Source organism: Fonsecaea monophora, assembly GCF_001642475.1.
Source record: "Fonsecaea monophora strain CBS 269.37 chromosome Unknown Scaff6, whole genome shotgun sequence".
NCBI lineage: Eukaryota > Fungi > Ascomycota > Eurotiomycetes > Chaetothyriales > Herpotrichiellaceae > Fonsecaea > Fonsecaea monophora.
In genome coordinates, this window is record NW_019173937.1 from 418180 (window position 1) to 442295 (window position 24116).

At 52.6% G+C, this 24116-nt stretch overlaps 9 protein-coding genes across 9 annotated transcripts; 4 read left to right on the top strand and 5 right to left on the bottom strand.

The window, feature by feature from the left end:
* Window positions 1-11: 11 nt before the first annotated feature.
* AYO21_01655 (hypothetical protein) lies at window positions 12-2362 on the top strand (the record flags this gene model as incomplete). The annotated part of the gene is made up of 2 exons (XM_022651637.1): window positions 12-128; window positions 185-2362. 2 exons carry the CDS (start codon window positions 12-14, stop codon window positions 2360-2362), a joined length of 2295 nt encoding a protein of 764 aa, XP_022516150.1.
* A 633-nt stretch (window positions 2363-2995) lies between these two features.
* On the bottom strand, window positions 2996-4107 carry AYO21_01656 (hypothetical protein; the record flags this gene model as incomplete). The annotated part of the gene is made up of 2 exons (XM_022651638.1): window positions 2996-3363; window positions 3411-4107. The coding sequence occupies 2 exons, from the start codon at window positions 4105-4107 to the stop codon at window positions 2996-2998; spliced, it is 1065 nt and encodes a 354-aa protein (XP_022516151.1).
* A 1300-nt stretch (window positions 4108-5407) lies between these two features.
* Window positions 5408-7209, bottom strand: AYO21_01657 (hypothetical protein; the record flags this gene model as incomplete). The annotated part of the gene is made up of 2 exons (XM_022651639.1): window positions 5408-6815; window positions 6872-7209. 2 exons carry the CDS (start codon window positions 7207-7209, stop codon window positions 5408-5410), a joined length of 1746 nt encoding a protein of 581 aa, XP_022516152.1.
* Window positions 7210-7440: 231 nt separating this feature from the next.
* AYO21_01658 (hypothetical protein) lies at window positions 7441-8406 on the bottom strand (the record flags this gene model as incomplete). Its single annotated transcript, XM_022651640.1, has 2 exons — window positions 7441-8169; window positions 8218-8406. 2 exons carry the CDS (start codon window positions 8404-8406, stop codon window positions 7441-7443), a joined length of 918 nt encoding a protein of 305 aa, XP_022516153.1.
* A 696-nt stretch (window positions 8407-9102) lies between these two features.
* On the top strand, window positions 9103-11421 carry AYO21_01659 (hypothetical protein; the record flags this gene model as incomplete). Its single annotated transcript, XM_022651641.1, has 3 exons — window positions 9103-9412; window positions 9476-9793; window positions 9887-11421. The coding sequence occupies 3 exons, from the start codon at window positions 9103-9105 to the stop codon at window positions 11419-11421; spliced, it is 2163 nt and encodes a 720-aa protein (XP_022516154.1).
* Window positions 11422-11779: 358 nt separating this feature from the next.
* On the bottom strand, window positions 11780-13765 carry AYO21_01660 (hypothetical protein; the record flags this gene model as incomplete). The annotated part of the gene is made up of 1 exon (XM_022651642.1): window positions 11780-13765. One exon carries the CDS (start codon window positions 13763-13765, stop codon window positions 11780-11782), a length of 1986 nt encoding a protein of 661 aa, XP_022516155.1.
* Window positions 13766-14579: 814 nt separating this feature from the next.
* AYO21_01661 (hypothetical protein) lies at window positions 14580-15552 on the top strand (the record flags this gene model as incomplete). The annotated part of the gene is made up of 2 exons (XM_022651643.1): window positions 14580-14624; window positions 14680-15552. The coding sequence occupies 2 exons, from the start codon at window positions 14580-14582 to the stop codon at window positions 15550-15552; spliced, it is 918 nt and encodes a 305-aa protein (XP_022516156.1).
* Window positions 15553-16702: 1150 nt separating this feature from the next.
* Window positions 16703-18050, top strand: AYO21_01662 (hypothetical protein; the record flags this gene model as incomplete). Its single annotated transcript, XM_022651644.1, has 2 exons — window positions 16703-17544; window positions 17621-18050. 2 exons carry the CDS (start codon window positions 16703-16705, stop codon window positions 18048-18050), a joined length of 1272 nt encoding a protein of 423 aa, XP_022516157.1.
* Window positions 18051-20507: 2457 nt separating this feature from the next.
* On the bottom strand, window positions 20508-23063 carry AYO21_01663 (hypothetical protein; the record flags this gene model as incomplete). Its single annotated transcript, XM_022651645.1, has 3 exons — window positions 20508-22537; window positions 22639-22775; window positions 22828-23063. The coding sequence occupies 3 exons, from the start codon at window positions 23061-23063 to the stop codon at window positions 20508-20510; spliced, it is 2403 nt and encodes an 800-aa protein (XP_022516158.1).
* Window positions 23064-24116: the final 1053 nt, after the last annotated feature.

Here is a 24116-nt window from a genome sequence, read left to right on the forward strand (position 1 = left end):
AGCGGTGACTCATGGCAGCCCTCTTGCTCAAATACCTCAAGACTTTCGCGCAACAATCCCTTGCAAGTTTCTTCGGGTCCCCGGTGGTTGTCGAAATGACCCATGTCCGTACCTCCATGAGCCAGATGGTTATAAAGTTGGGAGGACAGCTGATTCTGGGGTGAACGAGAACGAAGTATAACAGGAAAAAGAAGGTGAGGACGACTTTACGCGAGATCTGTCGGGGGCCCTGGTCTCCTTCAACGACATCGGTCAAATTCGCAGAGTTTCTCTCCCAACCGATTTCTCTCGTGCATGCATAACCGGTCTTCCACCCACGATTCAAAGCGAAGCAGTGGTTCAGATGCTTCTTGGCTTCGGCTTCAATATTGACATTGAGTGTGTTCGAATCTCGAGAAGTACCGCACCGCCAAAGACAAAAGCTTTAGTAAAAGCGGAAAACCCGTCATTTGCGAAAGAGCTCAGCGACAAGCTCAAGCAGCAAAAGACCGAAGTCAGCGCAGTGCCACTTCCAATTGATAGCAGGAGGTCGAATTGCAGAAAAGTCTACATATCCTGGCACAAAGCTACCCGAAGATTTTGGCTAAACTTTGGCAGTAGCGATATTGCGAACCGCGTTGCACAGAAATTCGCCAAAGGTCATTACAAAGTTCTAGGTCAATCCGTTACATGTTCCGGTGTGAAGGGAGGTGCTCCTCGAGGGGCAAGAGGTAGAACTTTGCACAACCCTGTCGCTTGGACAGTTACGTTATGCGATGTACCTGGCGATGCAACAAACAAAGATGTCCAAGATGGCATCTACACGCCATATGACAGACCACGCCACATCGAGCCATCGCCCGTTAGCTACTACGCTTCAGACACACAAGTTGGCTTCGAAGTGCGTTCCCTCTTGGAAGAACACGGCCGACTGGAGAGTTTCGATCTCCCGCCCACATCCAAGGGCAGGCGAGTAAAGGCTGTCGCTTGGTTTGAGGACGAGGCAGACGCAATATCGGCGTGCTCGCTCAACAAAAAGCAGATCTCTATCCTACAGCAGGGGAAGCTAACCCTAACACTTGTACAGTCTGTCAAGGTTAAGATCCAAACGCCAGTCTACTTCGCATCCAAGAGCAGGATTGAGGAGGAAATGAAGATCTGGGCGGGGCACCATCTCACGTCTCGTGTGTATGTGAATACCGTGCCAGGATTTACAGCAATCAAGGTTGAGGGTGCCAATGCGAATGATGTGGTCCGCGCTCGCAAAGTCCTCGATGAAATATCGCAGGGAGTTATCTTACGAGACGGCGAAAATCCCATCTGGGCATCCGCACTCGAGACTAATGGAAGCGCATACATGAAAGTCAAGGTGATTGAGAAAGAACTCGGTGTATTGATCCGCAGGGACAAATCGAAATGTCACCTTTATTTTTATGGACCCTTTGCAAAATATCAACAAGCTATTGCCCATATCAGAGAAGCGCTCAAAGATGAATCTTCTCTCAGCTCTCACATCGACCTCAGTCCCGAACAATTTTCACGCATGATCCGAGGCGGTTTCAAGTCTGTTGAACAAGCTCTAGGTAGGAATGTGGCCGTTTTCGACGTGATATCGAAGCGTCTTACAGTCGGTGGCACAAGGCAACAATACGATATGGCTTTGGCAGTCGTTAATGGCGCAGACGCTGTGGAAATTCGTGACGTCGCGGCCAGCCACTCCCTGATTGAGGGAGACTGCCCGATCTGCTTCTGTGAGGCGGAAAACCCGGTTCAGACCTCGTGCAAGCACACTTACTGCCTCGAATGTTTTGAGGATAGCTGCAAATCCGCGGCATCGACCAGTAAAAATGATTTTCAAGTCAAGTGCCAAGGGAACGGCGGTACTTGCTCGACCATATTCACGCTCCAAGAGTTGAAAGAACGACTATCGTCTTCTGTCTTTGAAAGTGTGCTCAGATCATCCTTTGAAGAGTATCTCCAGCGTCATCCCGAGGCTTTCCACTATTGCTCCACGCCAGACTGCGACTATGTGTACCGCTGCACGGCCGCTTCAAACTTGAGGTCACCGGCTTGCAGATGTCCCAATTGTCTCGAGTCAGTGTGCACATCCTGCCACGCACGACACGACGATCTCACGTGTGCCCAATACAAAGACATCGCCTCGGGTGGCTACGAAGCACTCGAACGGCTGAAGAAGAAGCTGAACATCAAAGACTGCCCTAAATGTACGACACCGATCGAGAAGACAGATGGATGCAATCATATAACATGTCGGGGTTGCAAGGCGCACCTGTGCTGGGTGTGTATGGCAGTCTTCAACGACGGCCCATCTTGCTATGCACACATGTCCGAAGCACACGGAGGTCACGGAGGGGTACCTTGAACTTGATGGGTTGGTGATGATTGAGACATGGCCCATCCTTAGGTGTCTGGATAACCATAGTTCATCTAGGCTAGAACACAGGATAGTAATAATACGCGTGTTGGATGTCCTGCAGACAAGCAAACTCGACCACGCCTTTTCTAAGCGTCCAGTCTCACGTGACCGCAGTCACAACTCCATGCCAGGAGCAGGTTGTATCGTTCCACAGCTTCATGGATTATAGATTTTTCCAAGAAGTTTAGGGGGGCAGACTAAATTTCCAGGGCTACAATGGCAAAATAAGTCATGGTCGTATCAAAGCTTTTCGGTTGATCTCATCTATGGAAGTTTCGTTATCAATCTCAATGGACCTCCTGTGCTGGCAACCAGCTTCCGCCATCATCCCTAGTAATCGTACAGTTGGAGCTCGCTCCTTGCCAAAGCTGTGAATTTCTGGCAACGGCTCCATAATCAACGCCTGCCATGACCTTTAACTCCGAAACCCCAGTCTGAACAGCAGCACCTTTCTTATCCATCCAAACTTGACGACGGATTTTGCGATGCTCTCTCTCTAACCTCAGAATAACCCACTTGATCGTCATCAGACTCGACCACGTCCACCGACGGTCAGGGTCTTCGGCAAAACCTTCCTCGCTAACCACTTGCTGCAAAGCCCGGTCTGTCGCTGCCAGTAAGAGGCGCGCCATGTGTGGGCTGCAAGCGAGTAGTCGGCTCAGAAGCTTCATGCGAAAGACCGCTGGCCTGGTCGGTGTCGAAGGCATCGAAATCAAAGAATGAATTAGTGGGAAGTTGGTCAGGATGGAGGAGAAATCCTGTTCCGTCGAGGTCATTGACAATCGCTGTGCCAAAATCTGGAAAAGATTGCACATTGGCAAGAGCGTTGTCGTCGAGAAGGAGTGAAATATCGTCAAGGTCTGGAAGACCTGAAGCAGGTAACTGATCCCAAGGTTGTGCTTGAGACTCAATGGAAATGCTGGCAGGCTCATAGCCCAGGTCTCCGGCTGACACTGCAGGTCACACAATACCACAGCAGGATATTGTGTCATACCGGAGACCGAGGGGAAGCTTGAGAGCGTTGCCATCGAGTCAGAGGTGGTCTGTTCACCTTCGGGATGTTCATGGATGAGGTTGAGTTGGGGGGCGAGGACAGGTGATTCGTGTTTTAGGGGGGTGGAATCCTCGGATAGAACTAAGGTTGGATGGCTGGACTCAGAGTCCGAGCAGTCGTTGAATGACGATGGAGTGAATGGCGGTTGAGCGGAGGATGCGCGCAAGTCTTGACACGTTGCTGCATCGTCCATATCGTCAAGGTCTATCTTGGGAGGTTCAGCTGGGACTGGTGGAGGGAAGTCCTCCTGAACACCGAATCTCGACTGATAGCGACCTAGGAGTTCTCGGAGAGCGGCATTTTCTTTCTCAATCCGGATCTGCCGTGCTTCAAGTTCTGCCACGGCAGCCTTTTGTCGTTGTCGAGATTTGTCCGCTGCTCTGCGGTTTCTGAGAATTCTCTCATTCTTTCTCTGTTCCTTCTCCTCCGCGGTCTTGGCTCGTTTCCGAGGTGGGAGTATTTGTTTGATTTCAGGAACAGGTTGTCCCCAAGCCTTCCTCTTCTTCTTTTGGGGTTGCTCTTGGGGAGGGTGGCTGGCCTCCTTGTCGTCTGACAAGGGAGGTGGCGTTGGGTAGCTGCGACTGTAGCCCGCTACAGTAAGAGAAGCAGGGTCGACGATATCTGCTGGGCCAGCCATTTTGGTGTGATAGGCGGGGTACTTTTCGTGCGAATAATGGCAGGATTGATTAAGATAGATGGCAAGTTCGTCAAGTGGGATTAGGTGGCTGTTTATTATGGTGATGCCAAAGTGACCACGTATCCTCTAAGGCGGACTCATGGTTGCTCAGGCCGAGCCATGCCAGTATAAAGTGGAGTGAACCATCAAAGGACAAATTAACCAAGGAAATTCATTCAAGAGCAGAAGAGGTGTGAAGAGGAGGGTTGGTGATGAGGTCGAGTTGGGTGACTGAGGAACAGGCACCTGGAATTAAATAAGGCCAGAGTGTCGATTTCGGTGGATGCAGGGGGTATGGTAACCATGAATCCACACCGCAGCCGCAGCAAGGGGGTTTCGGATCCAAGCCTTTGCGCCAGCCAGTCGCATCACGTCTTCTCACACATGATCCTATTTCTGGCCTCCACTCATGTCGCCATCATCCCGCCTTGAGCGCATCCCTTCCCTCAATCCTCCTCGATGTTGCCTCCTACGCGAAGTTCCCCCGTCCTCAGCTCAGCCTTAGACTCGCCAGCCGCACCTCCTTGTCCCACTCTCGTGCGCCGATGCTCATCCGATCATGCTGTTTTGGTCTATCCGTGGCTTCAGGAGACGCGGCAGCCTGTTCCAGTTCTACCAGGTACATAATAGAAATGTCTCTCCAGACGCAGGGGAAGTTCTCCACCGGGGCAAGAAAGAGACAGAGTCAGAAAGAAACCCGAAACTTGTTACCCCATGAGGATCTCCTACGTGTTGCTAGACCTCAGCACAATATCCCATCACAGCAGTATCATATTGCCGCAACTGTCGCGTTGCCATTGTGCTGACTGCAGCTTTTCGCTTCCTGTACCTCGTATAATCTCTATAAGCTTACTCAGTATTGCAGACGTCCCTTGGGGCTTGGACTATACACAACCAATCAAAAACTCGCAAGGTTTCTTCAATCCTTTTGTTGAGTGTTTGTCATGCTATTGCTATTTCCTATCTTCTACCTGGAGGGCTGATGCAGAATGGGGTATCACTGTAATCGACTTTTTCCCTTCCCTGACCGCCTATCAATCATGATTTGCCTTTCCGTTACACCTGCCCTGTATCTGCCTCTTTTTCTTCGAAGCTGCGAGCGTGCCGTATCCTCCTAGATTTAGGGGCAATCGTCACCTCATGATCGTACACCTCAATGCGCGCCTCAACAGCCGTTTGATCGTTCCAGATTGGGCCATGCCATTCTTTGCACATGTCCGTCAGACGAAATATTCCGAACGATATCCATGCCTAGTCTGTATCAGCTGTGCGGAAGACTGACAGGCGCATCCAAGACCCGCTTCTTCATCCAATCCCGGTCCTTGTAAAGCTTCTCCTGGTAAATCTCATCGACGAGGTCGTTGACCATGTCTTCAACGATCTGTTCTTGATACCGCTCACCGATTGGACGGGCGTTGGGGTGTGCAGGGCCGTCCTTCTCATAGCCGTACCACCAGGGCCCATCGAACTTGCACTCAATCGCTCCGCCAGTGTAGTGACTAATCGCTGGATAGTATCCTAGCAAGCCGTCATCCACGTCGCCATGGCCCCCAGTGACGGCTCTGGAGCCCTTCTCGATATAAGAAGCTGGTGGGAGGAACGCGAAGAGATGTTCCCAGACCACGCCATGGTATTTCCCATTTACCCAAAGTTCGATCTTACTGCCAGGGAGGGTGCGCAGGTGAGGTAGGTCGTGGCTGGGATGGGGCTCGGTGAGGAGATCGTACTTTTTGCCGGTTTCAGGATTGATGGATTTGTTCTTTGTGTTCAACGTGGGCCGGCTGAGGTCGTAGTTGGGCGTGTATTCTGGACATTCGAAGTAGGTCATACCCTTGTGGAGGAACGGATTGCGGTCGCGGATGATGTCGTGATCCGAGGGCGCGGTGCACCCCAACATCGGTGTCAAGGCGGACCGGATAGCAGCTCGAGCATTGTGCGGTCTGACAGACTCGTCCTTGCTCTTAGCCACGTCGCCATCTTTGGATTTTGGTCCGCTCTTAGCAGACTTTTTCCCCGCGCCTTGTTTTTTCTTCATTACCGCCGGACCGCATCTGAGATGCGGGTACTCAGCCGGGTTGTACGTGCCCTCGACGACCTTTTGGTGTACCTCCAGCGGCGGCAATGTGATCATGAGCCCTACAACATCACCTGGAGACAAGTCGTCGGGATCTTGTGCACCTTCACCCTGCATATGGTACATCATTGTGTTGAACCGCACGCTGCCATACTCTTTGGATCTTCCGCTCCTCAAAATAACGGCATATGAGTAGGCATTGCCTCCCAAATTCTCACTCCAGTGGTGTTCACGTCTGCAGAAGCCCACTCTCAGGCCACCTCGGCTCGTTGATGTTCTGTCGGAGTTCTGGGTGTCCGCAAGTGCGCGATCTGGGGCCTCTCGCCCTGGCGGAGCAATGCTGATGACTTTGGCTTCGAAGAAAAATTGGCCTTCCCGAGCAAAGACATTGGCTCTCGTAGTGTAGCTACCGAACTCCCCACTCTTGCCCAGCATGTCCTTGGTGAAGACATTCTTGAGACTCTCGACGCCACATTGGGGGTGATTCTCGTCGCTCAGGCGGGCGTAACGCGGAGGAGGCTCGTCGGCATGGAAATAAAAGGTGGTAGGATCTCGCTTCGCACGAATGTAGTAACGCTTCTCCTTACTCTCGACGCTGTTGCTCCAGGTTAGCAATTCCGCTTTCTCCACGAGAGATGAAGGAGTCTGTACTGTGTTCCGAGCGTGTAGAAGTCGGTCTTGTCACCGTTCGGGGCAGTTTTAGAGTGGTCAAAGAATTTTGGAACCTCCTTCTGGTCTTGGAGAAATTTGGGATCGTTGGGCGCAATGTAAGTGGGAAGGGCAACAGGTTTCTCGTCGTCAAGCCGGTCAACCTTGGCCGTAACCTGTTCCTTGAGCTTTTCGCTAGGTTTTTTCTCCCGGTGGCCACGGCCTGAAGACTCATCCATGCCGAGCTCAGACCTGGGCTGAGGCTTTACGTCTGGTTCGGGCGTTGCTCTCTTTCTACGGAGACAGGGAACGTTGAAGGCGACCTTGTCGCGTGTCGGCATTGTGTCGCTATTGTTGAATGGGGCACTAGTGGTGGAACGGATAAACTTCGGGCCGAAGTACTTTACAAGGAATATGGACAGGGGTGGTTGAGAGAAGAGATGCGCTGGGTGCACATTTGGCTTCGAGCGCGATATTCACCGACACATTCACACCACTGCAAGAGATTGAGAATGAATACCGTTAAAAGTCCAGAGTAGTGTCATAAAGTCTCATCCGTAGTGTATCCTGATTTATTCGCTCCCATTCAACCATCCTGCCAGAAAGCGGTACGCGGCCAGGACATCTCCTACAGGACCAGTATCTCGTGCCAACCCAATGAAGCTCAAAAACCAGCCTTCCACCATCCACCTCGCGACAAAGCCAGAAATTGCCAAGCCAGTCGCAATCATATACCCGCAGTTGAGTAGAATCAGCAGTGCTTCGATATTGTTGAGAAGGACTGCCCATCCCACATAGTTTGTCGCGCGAAATGCAAAACCGAATGAGTCGCTTTCCTTTGTCTCTGTCGGCCAGATGACCAACAGGATGGGAAATAACTTGGTGCAGCTGGAGACTAGCAAGGCAGTGCTGATGGCGCTAGAGCTGGCATGGCTTGTGGCAATGGTCGGGCGAGTATAGGGGATCGAGAAGGAGGCCGCTGTGGGCTTCGCATCTACGAGAGCCTGTTCTTTCTTTTCCTGATGGGAGACAAGCATCCGGACCATTGTCCGAATAATGCCGTGCTGGGCAAACGTCGCCAGGACATTCATGGTCAAAAAGAAAAGATACTGTGCTAGAATGGGCATCTCGCTAAGCCGGGAACCCACAGCAAGGCCACCGTTTGTTACATTGGATTTCTCGATCCTTGCCCAGGTGATATAGACGTCGAAGAGGACAAGCAAGGTGCCCAGGCGCAAGATGCTGGGATCGAACTTGTCATCGGAGCGTCCTAACCTGTTGAATAGAAGATGGCGGTAGACCTACCCTCTGGTCAAACGAAGCATGAGATTTATAGACAGCCTACTTACCTGTGGTTTGATCAATACCAGATCGATAAAAAGGACGACAAAGTCATGTTCGACATATTTGTCGGCGAACCGTTTGCAATTGGGGCATTGTGTCAAGCGCACGCCTTTACCCAGAGTTCGGTCATCTGCTTTGCTGTAAACAGTATATAGCTCCTTGACCGGAGTACTGCATGTGATGCATATGGGCATGCCTGCCTTCAACGGGATTGAGAGATTGTTGGTCACGTTGCATCAGGGGAATGATGGGCAGAAAGGTTTGGGATGGGTTGGTACCTGCACGTAGTGCTGCGCTAGCGACTAGGTGCTTGGCACTGACGCTTTAGTGAACTTTGAAGGCAATTCTGCCGGCTGCAAGCGAAAAAGTCAAAATCCCCAACATCAGCTTTTTCACTCACTCTCATCGATCAATTTCTATTTTGTCTGGTGCCAGGAAGTTCGCCTAACGTATTCGCACAACGTGCTTGATGCGGTTTAGAATTGCCCGGCCCCTTGCTAACTTTAAACTTTCCACCACCCTCAGCCAAGAATGCGCTGAAGCGAACCTCTTATGCCCACTCATTCCAAGATTGGCTCAAATGATTGGCTCGAACAATGTTCCTCTCTGGGAATAGTAGTAAAAGCCATTTTTCGTCTATACCTCTCTGGGCAGGTCGCGCGAGTGAGCCTCGCCGAATCGCAGTCAAAATGCAAAACGGGAAGAGGCGCGAGAGGCCTGGTACGGCGTGAAGGGAGACATCGTATTCGCGTTCATTATAGTAGGTGTTCCAGGTTTGTTTTCTCTCAGATCACTGGATATAAGTATGCTTGAAGATACTTTCTGCTGCCCAGATGCCTCGAGTTTCGTCTTCGATACACCATGCTCTGAGATAGACCTCACATCACACCATGGTGTTCATATACACTTATCGCAAAATCAGAGCCTATCGTGCTCGCAAAACCCTTGAAGCCCAAAGGCAAAACCAAACATCAACGACACTAAGCTCTTCCGATGGCTCTGCAATCCAGCCGACTAACCTCAAGTCTCCATCGAATGACCCCAAGAAGAAAAGGCCATGCCCGCAATGTGCTCAGGAAAAGAGCAAAGCCCGCAAATACAGATGGAAACTTCTTTTCTGCCTGCTCCCGGCATTCTTCGTGGCCAGCCTAGACTTGACCATTGTTGCGACAGCATTACCACAAATAGCCTCTCATTTCGGTTAGCAAGGTCCCCTTTCTCCCGATTTCTTCATTGCAAGATGCTGATGGAAATGGCTGGCAGATAAATTTAACCAGCTGAATTGGATCGTTACCGCCTTTACTCTTACATCGACCGCCTTCATCCCCGTCTTTGGCCAATTAGCAGATACCTTTGGCCGTCATGCGACCCTACAATTCGCGGTGATCATCTTGACAATTGGGAGCGTTCTATGCGCTGCTGCCCCGAACTGGGCCGTCCTTCTCCTCGGTCGCGCATTGCAAGGCATTGGCACTGCAGGAGTTTCGAATGTCAGCATGATCGTTCTGGCGGATTCGGTGTCCTTGAAGGAGCAGGCTATCAACACAAGTATCTTCCAGTTGTTGAATGGAGTTGGCTACAGTATGTATAATACCCCTTGCTCCACGACTGTGCCTCCGATTTGAGCCCCAAGAAATGTGCCCTTCGTAACCTGTCTGACCCCTCTCCTACCAGGCATTGGTCCCGTTATCGGCGGGTATCTGACAAACACGGACTGGCGGTACTGCTTTGTTTTGGGTGCGGGCATTGCCGTAATAAGCATTGTCACTCTCTTCATCCTTAGAAACGACCTTCGAAAAGGGAAAGTCTCAATCTCGCGCCCTTCACCAAATACCAGCCGCCTCCAAGCTCTAGCCGGCGGCCTTTCTACGCTCGACTTTGGTGGCATCATCCTCTTCATTTTCGGGGTCGGTCTCATCATCTTGGGAACCGCCTGGGGTGGTTCGACATACCCCTGGTCTTCCTCTGCGGTGCTGGCGCCGCTGATCATTGGCGCCGTTCTCATCGTACTCTTCGTCTTCTATGAACTGCTCATTTCCTCTCCCACCAGCTTACTCTCGCGCCACCTACCCAAAGGCACAGTGCCGATGATCCCCTCCATTATCCTCTCCTCGAAGGACGTGGGTCTAGTCTGCTTCATCGCGTCCGGTACTGGCGCCGCTCTCTACAGCGTCTTCTACTTCATCGGCATCTATTTCACCCTGGTTGAAGGGTACGAAGCTTCTCACGCCGGCACTCAGCTCTTGTACTACGTCCCCGGAATCGGGGTCGGTGTGTACCTCGCGATATTCATCTGCAACGTATACCCACGACAGACATTTCCGCCCCTCCTCATCGGCACTATCGTCGAAACCGCCGGGATCGCCGTGCTCGCTTACGCGGTGAAGGTCAAGCACGAGACCTTGGTCAATGTCATGATGGGGATCGCTGGCGCGGGCACCGGCATGCGCTTCATGCCTTCAAACCTGCACCTCGCCGGTATGTTCCGTGACAGGTTAGCGCCGGTATACTCGTTGCTGAGATTCGCACTGCCGTTCGGCGGCACCCTCGCCCTCACGATCATGGGCTCCGTGTTTCAGAACCAGATGAGTCTGTACTTTGGCTCCAACGCCGTCAACTCCGGCAACAACAATGGAACAGACTCCACAGGAGGCTTCAACCTGCACAACCAAGCGTCACTCGACCTGGTCAAAAGCCTACCGCCGGAGGAGCAACAAGCTATCCGTTCGCAAGGCGCCACCGCGACCATGTGGGCATTCATTTCCATTCTGCCCATCCTAGGGTTGAGTCTAGTTGCCGGGTTGTTCTTGGGCAACGTGTGGATCTCGAAGAAGAAGAATGATAACAAGAAGAACAAGAATAACGTGGCTAGTGGTGACTCAGGAGACGCTGAAAAGGCTCAAGGTGAAAGCATCCAAGGCACCGAGGATGTGCGCGAGGACGGCTTATGTCACGAGCACGCTGCTGCTGCAGCCATAGCGGCAACCTCCATCGCAGATGGCTCACAGGCTCAGGTGGTTCAGGCCGCACAGAAAGAGAAGCAGAAAGAGGCGCAGAAGAACGAAGTCGAATACCTCCGCGAGGTATACCTGCTTGCGCTGCTGCGCGGCGACGTACGCAGGCTGAAGAGGAAGGGCGCCTCAGAAGAGGCTGACGTCGCAGGCCCGTCGATCATTATCGCCGCGACAGATACGGGTGGGAGGAAGTGAACAGCCTGAAGAGAGGAGACAACGTTAACATTGACACTGGATGAAAATGTGTAAAATAGCTGTTCGTGAGCGGGAATCGGTTTGGGTCTGGGTCTGGGTGTCGCATTGAATGGATGGAGCAATTACAGTACTAAATGTGGCTTAAATACGACTCTTTATATCTTTTCTGGAAGCATAGGTTCACGCGTTCATGAACGATAGCATGCCATACCATAGCATGGCTGTTGGGACCGATGAGGTTGGCTGGCCTGCGCGCCTTGGCATTTGGTATCCGTAGAGAATCTAGATTAGCTGTATATATATCTGATCATATATACATTGCCAAAGTCTTCTGAAAGATGGTTCCTGTTTCACAAATCTAATCGGCAATCCTCTTCCCATCCGCCCAAGTGGGCTTCACGGACCGACAGACACTCTCGTAATCGAGAAAGACGCGCGTCTTGTGGCCGTCGTCATCAAAAACGCCCGGCGTCGTCCAAAACATGGTCCAGTTGGTCTCGGGGATCTTCCACGTGCCCCTCGACCGTTCAAAGTACCACTTGTTGACAGGGTTATCCTTTCGACTGCGCCAGCACACGCCGTTGGGGAAGCACGTGCGCACCATGGCATTGAACACAATGTCGGCAACGCCGCCTGCGCCTTGGGATTTCTTGAGGACCGCAAACTTGTCAAGATACGGCACTAGGCGGTCGGTGTCATCGTCAGAACAGCCCGGTGGGGTTTCCCACGTAAGGATCGCTCCGCCTTCGTATTCACCTGCAATGATCACGCCGGCGATCCGATCATTGACGCGCCTTAGATATGCTTCCACGTCGAGCTTTCGATTGAACGAGTCGTCAATGAGGTATGTAAGACGATCCAAGTCGATCCTGGGATCGGTCAATTGTAGACGAGGCTTCGACGTAGCAGTCCAAGTTTGTGCGTGAGGATTTGGCAAGATAGTGAGCGGCATACCCCGTTTCACAAAAGTCGAGGTCGTCACTGGTATTGAGGACGCATCGTGTGCCAGTCTGCTTGTAGGCAGCGATGATGAATATGCCGGCTTATCTGTCAAGAGGTTGTGGATTAAAGGGTTCTTTTGCCTCCTCGTCCCGACACCCGACCCTCTGGTGTCGTTCAACCTGGTACTGTTTGCAGCTTCAAGCGGCGTAGTCAGTAATCCGGACGAAGAAGGGGGAAGCATTTTCAAAGCGTCTCGAAACAATTTCAGATTCGAGGCATGTTTCTGAGACACGTTTCCTTCAGTTGAGCTTCTCAGTTCTTCCTGCAAGGCGGCATATTCCTGCTCCAGGTTGATGAACACATGCCGTTTGTCAATGGATTTTGTGCTTGGGATCGACCCAGTCTCATCGACAACGATAATTCTGTCCAAGGATATCTGCTTGCGCGCCGTCTCGAGCTGTTGGCCCTCTCGAGGGTTAGACTTGTATCCAGAAAGTTCTCTGGTCAAGGCCAGCACAGCTTCGTCGGCTGTGATCGATACAGCTTGTGACCATTCGGTGGAATAAGCTACTGGAAGGACGATAGGTATCCTCCCTCGCCTGAGAGGCCGGGTCAAAAGCTTTCGGAGGAAGACTTGTGGCCTGCCGTCAGCAGCGAAGCTCAAGACATTGTCAAGTATTCTCGCTCCCGAGAGATGGACCGAGTCAATGGCAGCCACAAGTTTGTCTGCAGCCTGGGCGAGAGTTGCTCGCGTCGCTTGCGGACTTTCTTGCTGGGGTTCCTCCAAGACAACACAGGGTGCCATGCTCAGGCGGGAAAGAGAAGACAAGGTCTGCGCAATGCCCTTTACTACCTCATCAGCCATGGCATTAATGTTGCTGATCTTGACGAGGGCCACATGCAAGGTCTCCAGCTCTTCAAGTGTAGAGTGTTTCCCATTTTCATATTGCTTGAAGACTGGACTTTCTTCAGAGGCTCTCGTTCGACCGAGCAGCTCTCCCGCGTTGACCTGTGGTTGTGATCTTGTTTGAGCATACTTCTGCTCCGGGGGTGCCTTCTCCGGGCTCTTAAGCCGGGATATATACGCCTTTGCATCTCTTTTGGTCGCTGCCGAGCTCAACAGGCTCGTGAAGAATTCTCTGTTTGCCAGACGCTGTTTGGCAGTGTCGGTAAAGGAGGCTTTCTGATCCCGCTCCAGGACATCTGGAACATTATGCGAAGCAGAGTCATCGGTCCGTGGTGCAGGTTGCGTAGAGTAGGAACGAGAGCTAGATCGGAGGAGGAGCGATGGGGAGCACGGGTGAGAGATGAGGTAGGCCCTCAAGGCCTCAGCAGCGACGTTTCTGCCAGGGAACGGTAAGGTGCAATGACTCCGAACTGAACTCAGGGCGGTGTGGTTCATGTTTTCACAGGACGGTCAACAAGAATGAGGCACCAAAAGACCAAACAAGTGCATGAGAACGTCACCTAGGGAGATATGCTGCCACAGGGCATAGATCAAGCCACCCTGCGCAGATTTTCATCACGCATCTATTCATGGATCGAGGGAAAATTTGTGACGCTGCTGGTACGAGAAAAGCAAAGATACTGCCGCATTGAGCATTGAGCCAACCGAAGGCCTTCACCGCCCTGACAAGCTGCAAATATGAATGGTCGGTCGCCTGAACCTACCCCTCGGTGCAGCCACAGAGCCACACTGGCTTCTGGTGGGCTTCTTTCTCCAACATTTCCCTTTTTCTCCCTGCGCTCCATGCCTCGACGCGTACGTACGCACCCTTTCTCATGCCTCTAGGGGATGGAAAGATAGGTTCTGTTTGCCCATATATCATCGCAAATGCCTATCAGATTATGTCTGCACACCGGGAACCCGTGTTTTTCCGATGCTCAGAAGAAACCCAGCCTGATTTACGCGCTGTGCGAACCACTCGACGCGGTGGTTGAACTTTTGTCAGCCTCCGGAAAGTCTCCGCATGTTCCAGGTACGATTTACGACGACCCTCGTCATGAGGGACAACGGAGAGAAACGGCAAAGGCTGGCTTCTTGTACGGTCCGTGTCAGTTGGGGTAGGTCTTAAAGATATAAATGCGAACGAATCCCTATTGATAGCAGGTGAATGAAATACGTCGAGGACGTCTAAGCACACTCCGTTGCCCACTCAAAGCCCCTCACTCCTTGTGCACTCCAGCTCCAATTCCACGTTGATCATTTCGACAAGATGGCGCCTCAATTGGCCTGGCTAGGTCTGGGAAATATGGGCAGGGTCAGTGTAACTAGCTCAACGACCTGCCATACAAGACACTAACTCCCAAATCAAGGGCATGTGCAAGAACTTGGTAGAGAAAGGGAACCTGGCCAAACCTCTGATCATTTTCAACCGCACCCCGCAACGAGCGCATGACCTCGCCGCAAAAATAGGACACGCAACCGTCGCTTCCTCCGTACAAGACGCCTCCTCAAAAGCAGACATTATATTCTATTGTCTGGGCGACGACCCAGCCGTGCTCTCGACGCTTGAAGAGGTCCTCAAACCCGACGTCACGGGCAAGCTGATTGTGGACTGCAGCACGGTTCACCCCGAGACCACAGCCAAGGAAGCAAAAATGGTTGAAGAAAAGGGAGCCAGCTTCGTGGCGTGTCCCGTGTTTGGTGCTCCAGCCATGGCCGACGCTGGCCTATTGATATGTGTTCCGGCAGGAAAACCTGAAGCGGTGCAAAGGATGCTTCCATACTGCAAGGGGGTGATGGGCCGGGCCAATGTTGATTTCTCGGGTCAAGAGCCAAGCAAGGCGACACTCCTGAAGATCATTGGCAACACGTTTGTGTTGGGCATGGTCAACGCCTTGTCCGAGGGACATGTCCTGGCCGAGAAATCGGGTTTAGGTGTCGATGAGCTCCACAAATTCATCGAGGTCATGTTCCCGGGGCCATACACGGGCTACTCGAGCAGAATGACAACCGGTGACTATTACAAGCGCGAAGAGCCGCTGTTCGCGGTGGACCTGGCACGAAAAGACGCAAGGCATGCCATGGATTTGGCCAAGAAAAGCGGGTGTCGGATGCGACAAGTCGAAGTTGGAGACGAGTATTTGAAGACAGTCAAGGCGACGGTAGGTGAAAAGGGCGACATTGCTGGTATCTATGGCGCGGCGAGGTTGCAAGGGGGATTGAAGTTTGAGAACCAAGACTAGTTTGAGGGTACTAAGAGAGGGAGGTATCTGCGCATTAGGGAAGGTCTGTATAGCAAGCTACTTCTGCAGGCAGGGAACTAGCTCCTACAGGACACGCAGTTGATCGGCATCAGAGATGCAACTAGTCGTGGTGCGCAGTCCTGCAAAGTACGAAAAGTGCAGTTTCCATGGCATTGCATCACATTGCGCTGCGCTGCATCTCAACGTATCACGGCGCAATGGCGTGTTTCACAACATCAACTCCGCACAACTCTGCATCCAATGCTTTCTAGGCGCTTGCAGCCATTTCTCTTGGTGTGTTTTTGACGACTACGTTGTACCTAACTACCTCTAACTTGTACACCTTGAAATGGTCGAAATGTTGAGGGTAGGAGAAGATGAAGCGAGGAAAATCCACCTTCTCCTTCTCCTTGACTGCGGGATGTTATTGTGTATGTGTCAGGAGACATTCCTGCCAGCAAAAGATATACGAGTACTTCTATCTATTACTTGTCCTTGTAGTTGTATACTGATGGAGTGACAGTCACAACCTACGAAGTGGCACTGTGGTGTGTTACACTTCTCCCACGTTCCGCAGCCGATTCGTCCATCCGGCTCGCTTAAAGATAGCGTCGACTATTCTCTCCCTTGACCTACCGAGTGCAGAACTTTCAGTTACAGTTCCGCCTAGAAGAGGATGGATCGAGACCTATTTGGACGGCTGGGCAAAGACACCATGGGGAGTGGCTATGCTTAACATCCCTAATTGGAACAGCCATGCGAGAGTCCCCTCTACTCAAAACTCCCCGCGTGGTCGTCTTCCCTTTTTCTCGATACTCCAGCCGAAGCGAGGAGCTAAAGACGGGTTTCATCAATAATGGCTCAAGCCCTTTTCTCCCTCTTGGTACCTGAGTGTCGACTTCTTGTGACGCACATCCTTCAACTCTATCGTTCTTGTCATGGCTGTGCCCGAATCCCCGTATTTGGGTTTGGAAACTCCCATACCTGTAAACTTTTATTGAGGCAGAAGGTAGGTCACATCTCTATATATGGCTGATTCGAGACACGGTCCGAATCTCTAGAGAATCTTTTTCCAAACACCTACAAGCACAGTCTCTCTGAGAACATACCAAACAATTCACTAGTACAGATCAACCCAAGCGGGAAAACCATGAAAGTCATCATCGTTGGAAGTGGGCTGGCAGGACCAGCAATGGCTCTTGCGCTCAAACGACACAACATATCCTGCAAAGTTTTTGATTTGCGCGACGAGGCTGCATTTGACGGTGGCTTCGTGGCCCTGGCGCCCAATGCGCTCCGCGCCCTCGACCGGATCGGAGTGTACGACCGAATCAGGACTCAGGGCTGGAACTATGAGGAGTTCCGCTTCCTGTCGTCCAGGAACCTGAGCCGCATCGGCACGGTGCTGAACGGCAGCCAGAGCCGATACGGGTACAAGGCGCTGCGTGTGTCCCGGGGCATCGTGCGGCAGACGCTGATGGACGTTCTTCGCGAGCGCGACATTGAGCTACACCTCAACGCCCGATGCGTGCAGATTCAAGAGACGGATCACGCGACCGTCATTGTCACGTTTGCCGACGGACGCACCGAAGAGGCCGACTTCCTGATCGGCGCCGACGGCATCCATTCGCGCGTCCGCACGTACGTCGCGCCCGACGCCGTGCCCACGTTCAGCGGCCAGATCGGCGTCGGCGGGTCGCTTCCCAAGGCCAAGCTGCTGATGCGGCCTGGCGAGGACATGTACATGCCGTGCTTGATCCTGGGAAAGTTGAACTCGTTCATGTTCATGCCAACGTCCTACACGGGGGATCGGGTGAGCTGTTTCGCGACGGTCGAGGCCAAGGATCGGAGTCGCGAGGAGTGGGCGAAGCTGCAAAATGACCATACCGCGCTGTACAAGATGCTGCAGTCGCACCATGAGAACGAGACGTGGCCCGAGATTGTCCGCGTCGCCTCGCAAGGTGTCGAGCTGTCCTCGCTCTCACTGTGGCCGTGAGTGAACTCCGCCTCTTCTCTCTCAACGTGTCAATCTTTGCGAGAAATACTGACGTATCGTGTGGGAAAACAGGTACTACAAACTCCCCGAGCTCACTTCCTGGACCAGCACCTCCGGCCGAGTCATCATAATCGGCGACGCCGCCCACGCCATGCCCCCCACCGGCGGACAAGGCGCCGCAATGGCATTCGAAGACGCCCTGACCCTCGCCGACACTCTCTCCCTACTAAATAAATCCGAACCACGCGACCAAGGCAATCACCACCTCGACCTACTCCGGGAATGGCAAACGGCCCGCAGAGCGCGTGTCAAGAAGATCCTCGCCTTCACGTCCCGGGGCGGCGACATGAGGAAGTCCTCGACGAGCACGTTCCGCCAACTGCTCAAGGAGTGGGTCATGTGGGCGTACTTCCTGTTCGTGGGCAAGGACGCCGGGTTGTCGTGGATTTACGAGTTTGACACGCAGAAAGGTGCGGATGCGGGCAGGGGTGGTCGTGCCTAGGACCTAGGACGTTAGTATGGGGGTTTTGTAGTTCTTTTGTTTTCATTGCCTCGTGCTTTTTCTTTTTCTTTGGGGGGTTTCATCTGGCTTGTTTAGTTCCTCGGTGCCAGTATGAGGATCTGGGTCTGGGTCTGGACCAATCTCTTTTCTGGTCGCTGTATTACTCGGTGTACAAACACAAAAGACTGGCGGGTGTCTGGATTTCATATTCACGTATCAATACCTAACTACCTACCTACCACCCTCCATAATATAACCTAACCCAATCAGGAGCTTTGTGCGTACATGCATACACATATACATACCAACCTACCTACCTACTTTATACATCTACCCAGGTAATGTACTTCATTCTATTCTATTCTGTTCGTTGTTCGGGGATCGAAAACCATCCAAGGACGTCTAACGGCAAATCGCACTTCCTCTGCCTCTCCTATTCCTCTGTAGCGCCAACGCACACTTCGCGAAAGAGGTCTGTTGACAAAGGACATGGGCATGGGATGGATTGACGAATCAATCATCACTGGATAGAGAGAGCGATGGAAATGGCCAAGTAAAGCAAGCAAGTAAGCAATCAAGTAGGGCTTCGATCTTCGATCTTCGCTTTGACTTGATGTAGATAAGTACAGGGCATTCATGCATTATGCACTATGCACCATGCACCATGCACGCACAGAGGCATTGCAGCAAATGGAACGCAGCAAACGAATGCGATGTACCTCTCTCTGGGTGTCTATGCACGGTACTTGCAGTAGTCCGAACCTCTCGTCTCTACTTGTACGCAAGGGACCTTTCCACACCAGACGCCGGAAGGTAGAAGCCGAAATCCGGTACTTTGTGCCTTAGTACGACCACGTAGCGTGTAGCGATACATAGTGGCGATGGAAGCGATGGTAGCTAGTGGTAGCGAGAGTGGTAGAGTGGCTACTGCAGGTGACTACCTTGTACTATAGGTAGGTATGTAGGAAACTGGGCGTGAGTGGATGTACTGTGCTATACTCGGTATGTGCTGTACATTCAACAGTCGAGCACCTCCTTCCCTATCACCTGTTCTACCAACCTACTTACTGTGCCCTTGTCCTTTCCCCATCATGCTATCACACTCGTTGAGATATCGACTCGTTGATCTACGAGGTACATGCCGATCCACAACGTTGATCTTCACGTCGATCTACACGTCTACACAGACGGTATCGCACTACATGAGTGAAGCAGTCACTAGTCACCAGTCACCAGTCACCCAGCACGCCAGTTAACGCCGTCCGAGAGATCTACAAGGCGACTTTACAGTACCAGAGTACTTGGTAGTAGTAGGCGCCCTGTTCACCCTGCTCACCCTGCCCTACCAGCCTACTTCCCTACTCACTCTCAAGACACGTCCCAGACCCCTTACAACGTCCCACGGATTGACACAACGTCCCTCGTACTTGTAGTCAGAAAGAAAAAGAAAAGAAAAGGCACAGAAAAAAAGCATGCGTGTCATGTGCCCAGGCACCACAGGAATAAAACTACAAGTATTCGGTAATGCTGTTCTGTCACGCTGCCATGCTTTATGCCCAAGGAGTTAGGTACTTTTTGTAGAGACGGATTGCCTCACTTCACGCCTCACACCACAGACTCCCAAACGACATTGATCGATTCAATCTATTCGCGCATTGAACCTCTCATTAAGCCAACTCATTCAACCATCCGTCCATCCATCCCCCAAAGTCTCTCATGTCACATCTACCTACCTACCCACCTACCACCCAAGTACAAGTACACACGAGTACTCGACACCTGTGTATGTAGTTACGATAGGTAGGCCCTCAATAGCTACTCGGTAAGTGGCTCGATAGGTGAACGGTTATATCCACCACCTGACCACCTCCCTTCACCTCGTCACCTCTTCCCCCGTCCCAGTCCTTGTCTCTCGTCCTGGTCCCGACTTGGTGATACTCCAGATGCGACGTGATGCCCCCTTCTCGCGCCACCGACGTTGTCTGTGCTCCCAAGGCGCCCTACCGGCCGGTGCCACTGGTGTCACAGTGACTTACCTCTCACCACTCTCAGCCTGCCTGACGACGTCAGTGGCGTTTTTACTGTCTCTCCTCCCTCGTCCCTCGAATCCCCACGTCCACGTCCCCATCCACACCCACGAGGCTCGTATAGGTATTTCTTCTTGTTCACGTTCTTTCTGTAGATTGATGGCTAGGCATGTAGATAGCAAGGGTAGATAGGTAGATAGGTAGGTTAAAGGGCCCTGCATCACCAGAGGCAAATCCCCTGAGATGGTAGGTACTGGGTAATTCTTACTTACTAGCTGGTCACCACCGTTCACTGTTCAGTCAAACACTCCATCTCCATCATTTAGAACAAAGCTCCTTTTTCCCTCTTTGACCTGTCATCTTTCTTCCTCGAATAATAATCAGTCCAGGCCATGAAAAATGGATACCTAACAAAAAAAAAAAAGAACGCTCAGAATGCCGCATGTTCACTCCCCGTCTCACTTTCGCCCTCGCTCCTCGTGTCGTCCCACTGCTCGTGTGCATCCCACTCAAACAGGTCTTGTAGACGTAACTGCGAACTACTCTCGCTAGCCACAACCTCCACGGACCCATCGGGCTTGATGATCTTTTGCTCGATGGTCCATTTCCCCCTCTCCTGGAGTAACTGCTCTAGGTCGCGCTTCATCCCCTGCGTAAACGTGTGGTTCTTGCCTAGCATCTTGACCCGGCCGTCGACCACTTGCCAGTACAATTCCTCCGTCAGGTCGAGGTAGCCCTTTCGTTGGTACAGCAGCGCGAGTAGCCGTAAACTCTCCAGCCGTCGCGGGTGGTTGTCGCCCAGGGTATCCTGCGAGTCTCGCACCGCGCAACGCAGCACCGCGATTGCCTCGTCGAGCCGGTTCTGTCGCTCCAGGGCACGGTGCAAATTCGTCAAGGCCGAGATGGACTGTAAGTGTTTGGGACCTAGAACTGTCGACGAAATCTTGTAGACTTGACGCAAGACCTGTTCAGCTTCCTGAAGCTTCCGCTCGACATTCAACATAAACCCGTGGCAATACTGCGACGCGATCGAGCGCGAATCTTCGGGGCCGTACCGCTGGACCATCTCCTCGTAAACTTCGCGGAGGGTGTCGCTGGTGATGTCGCAATTGCGCATCTGTCCATTCGCCACGTAAACCATCCACCGCACAATGGTCGTGATCGGGTGACTCGGCCCCAACGACCGCTCCGCCACCAGATACGCGCTCTGCATGATCGTCTTGGTGATGTCGCCCTGGTCGTGCATCTGTAGGATCTGTAACGTCTGGTTGAGCGCCAACAACACTTTGGGATCCTGGCGGGGGACGAGCATCTGTTTAAACTCGGCGTCCGCATCGGCCAGACTCCGTTGCGATAACGTATGGTCGCCCCTCCGCAGATAGATGCACGCGGCGAAGCACCGCGCCACCCACTTCCATGAATGCTCATGGCCTCGTGAGCTGGCGGGGACGGACATGGTGCTCGCCGCCGACGAGTCCTGGCTGGCGTTGAGAATATTACGAGGTAATTGAGGCATCTCCAGATTCGGCAGACTGATAAAGTGTTCGCGGGTGGACTCATGGCACGTGGGACAGATCTGTTCGTAGTCCATCGAGTCCTCGGATGAGCTGTCGTTGAATAATAGCGACCAGCTGCGAATATCATCATGGCCGCAAAGAGACTTCAACAAAGGGGCATCCACCATCTGCAGCGCCATGTATTCTACATCTCGACCCAGTTGATTGCAAGACATGAGGGGACTAGTGTCATATAGTGTGCCTGCATGACGCACCTGGTCTTCGATGGTGGCTAGCGGTTCATGGGGGGCAAGATAAGTATATGACAGAGCTGCCGACAGAGGGGCATCTTGGGGAGAAGAGACGGTACGGGCGCGTGATGATGATGATGGTGAAGCATCCGACGAGTAGTTAGTATTAGTGGTGCTTTCCTTGGATGGAAAATAAGGACCGTGCCTTTGAGGCGGTGACACAGTCAGAGGGAAATATGGCGAGGCTGCATGGTGGGGTGACCATCTGTGCGAAGAAGGACTTCTCGTAGTGGGCGACTGTTGGTGGGCGACAGCGGAGCTGTGGGGGGCGGTGGAACGCGAGGCTGGGGCTGGGACACTGGAGACTGATTCCGACACGGCTTCCCTCGGCGAAGGCAAATCCTTGGTTAGAGGGACATTTGCAGCGATCTCGGGGGGCCGTGCTCTAGTGGGAGCGGATGATGTCTGATGATGTAGAGGCGGCGGTCCTTCTTCGGCCTCAGTCTCAGGCTCGGGGGTGTAGGCTCGGACATGAGGATATTGCTCCTGTTGTTGGTCGGCGTTGGCAAGGGCAGACGCGAGGAAATCCTCCTCGGTCATCTTTCGCCCTTTGATGTATTTGTGAAGGTCCTTGAGAGAACGTTTGTGGCCATGGATCATAAACGCTGTCAATCGTTTACCGCTTTTTTGCCGTGTGTGGTGTAGCACCGCACCTACGACGAGCTTGTTAGCATTGCATCACCACTTGTTGTTGTTGTCTTTGATCAGGCGTTAACGGCGAGACCATGGGGCTACATGATCAGAGGATACTTACATATTTGATAGTCCTTGTCCGAGTAGTTTTTACTGATTCCCCACTGCGATAGTCGGGCTTTATACATGCGCTCCCTGGATTTGTTCCCAGACCGGAAATCAGTAACAATGCACGGGACGTTTCGAACCCTCGAGTGGCTGGGGGATTTCGGCAGGTCTTGCCAATACGAAAAAGACACACAGGACTCACGTTGCGCGGAAATTGTGCCGATCTAATAGTATTTTCCTGACATCCCGCAAGGGATGCTTCTCATAAAGGATTCGGATTTCCTCCTTCACCGCTTGCCACTGAGCGGGAGCGGGGCCTTCACGCGCCTCAAGGTGAGTAGAGGAGGCGGGCGCCTGGGTGGAAGTGGTCGTAACAGGAGGTTGTTGAGCAACATTCTCGACGGTCCATCCATGAGGATTGCCCAGGCTCAGGGCCATTGACTTGTTCTTGTCCTGCTGTGCTCAGCGGTCATCACTGCCTAAAGCGAAGTTAGGATTAAAATCCAGGAGAGAAAAAAGCCGAACCGAGTCAGCTATCGAGGGCAGGGAGAAAGAGGGAAAAAGACGGGCTGGACAATTAACGAGGGGAGCCTTTTTTGTTGGCCTGGCCCTGTTCCCGGCTGGTAAACTCGGGTTGGTTCCAAGGGGCAAAAAAGAGAGAGGGAAAAAGGTAAAAAAGGGTAATTGTTTGCCTTGCGAGAAGCAGCCTGTCACAAAGGAAGTTCGACGGTCGACGAGGAGGAGGAGGACGAGGAGGGGTAATTTGGGATCTGGCTTTGGCTGGGGTGGCCCGTGGGCGCAGTGGCTCGTCTTCATGTGTCGTGGCCCTGGTTTTTCCCTGGTGGTGCTGGTCAGTTTGTGGTGCCCTGGAATGAGGGTATGAATGGGGGAATGAGAGACCATGCATCTCAACGCTACAGGCCACCAGGCCCCGGGTGGCTCAGGTGGCCCAGTTCCAAGGGCCCGTTGCATATGCAAAGTCCCTTCTGTAACCCAATCACCACCCATTCCGGTGACAGCGGCGTGGTTTTAGCTTGACACGTAGCCGACAAAGTAAGATTGCGGCCAAAAAACAAAGGCTGAAACCCTGGGCCCCCCCTTGGACCTTGGGACGGGAAGCGGTAGCTGCCAGTGCCTCCAGCCTCGGGACGGGTGGGGGGGGGATCATCATGACCAGTACGGGAGTAGAAGAAGATTGACAAGGTCAGAGAAGATGGACAGAGTGTGGAACTTGAAGAAAAAGCGCAGCCTCTCAGAGGGAACAAGGTGAGTTTTTAAATACTTAGAGGTTGCGTCACTGCGTCACTTGCTTCACTACTTCACTACGAGTCCTTCACCATCATCGGGCAACCTCTATCACAATTCTAGGGACTAAGGCCATGAGCCATGGCTTGACCGGCAATCTCTCTACAGGCGGCAATCACCAATAGTGAGCTTCCCCGCCCCTCGACCTCGCCTACAACCAACGACACTTGGCAGCCCTCCAATAAT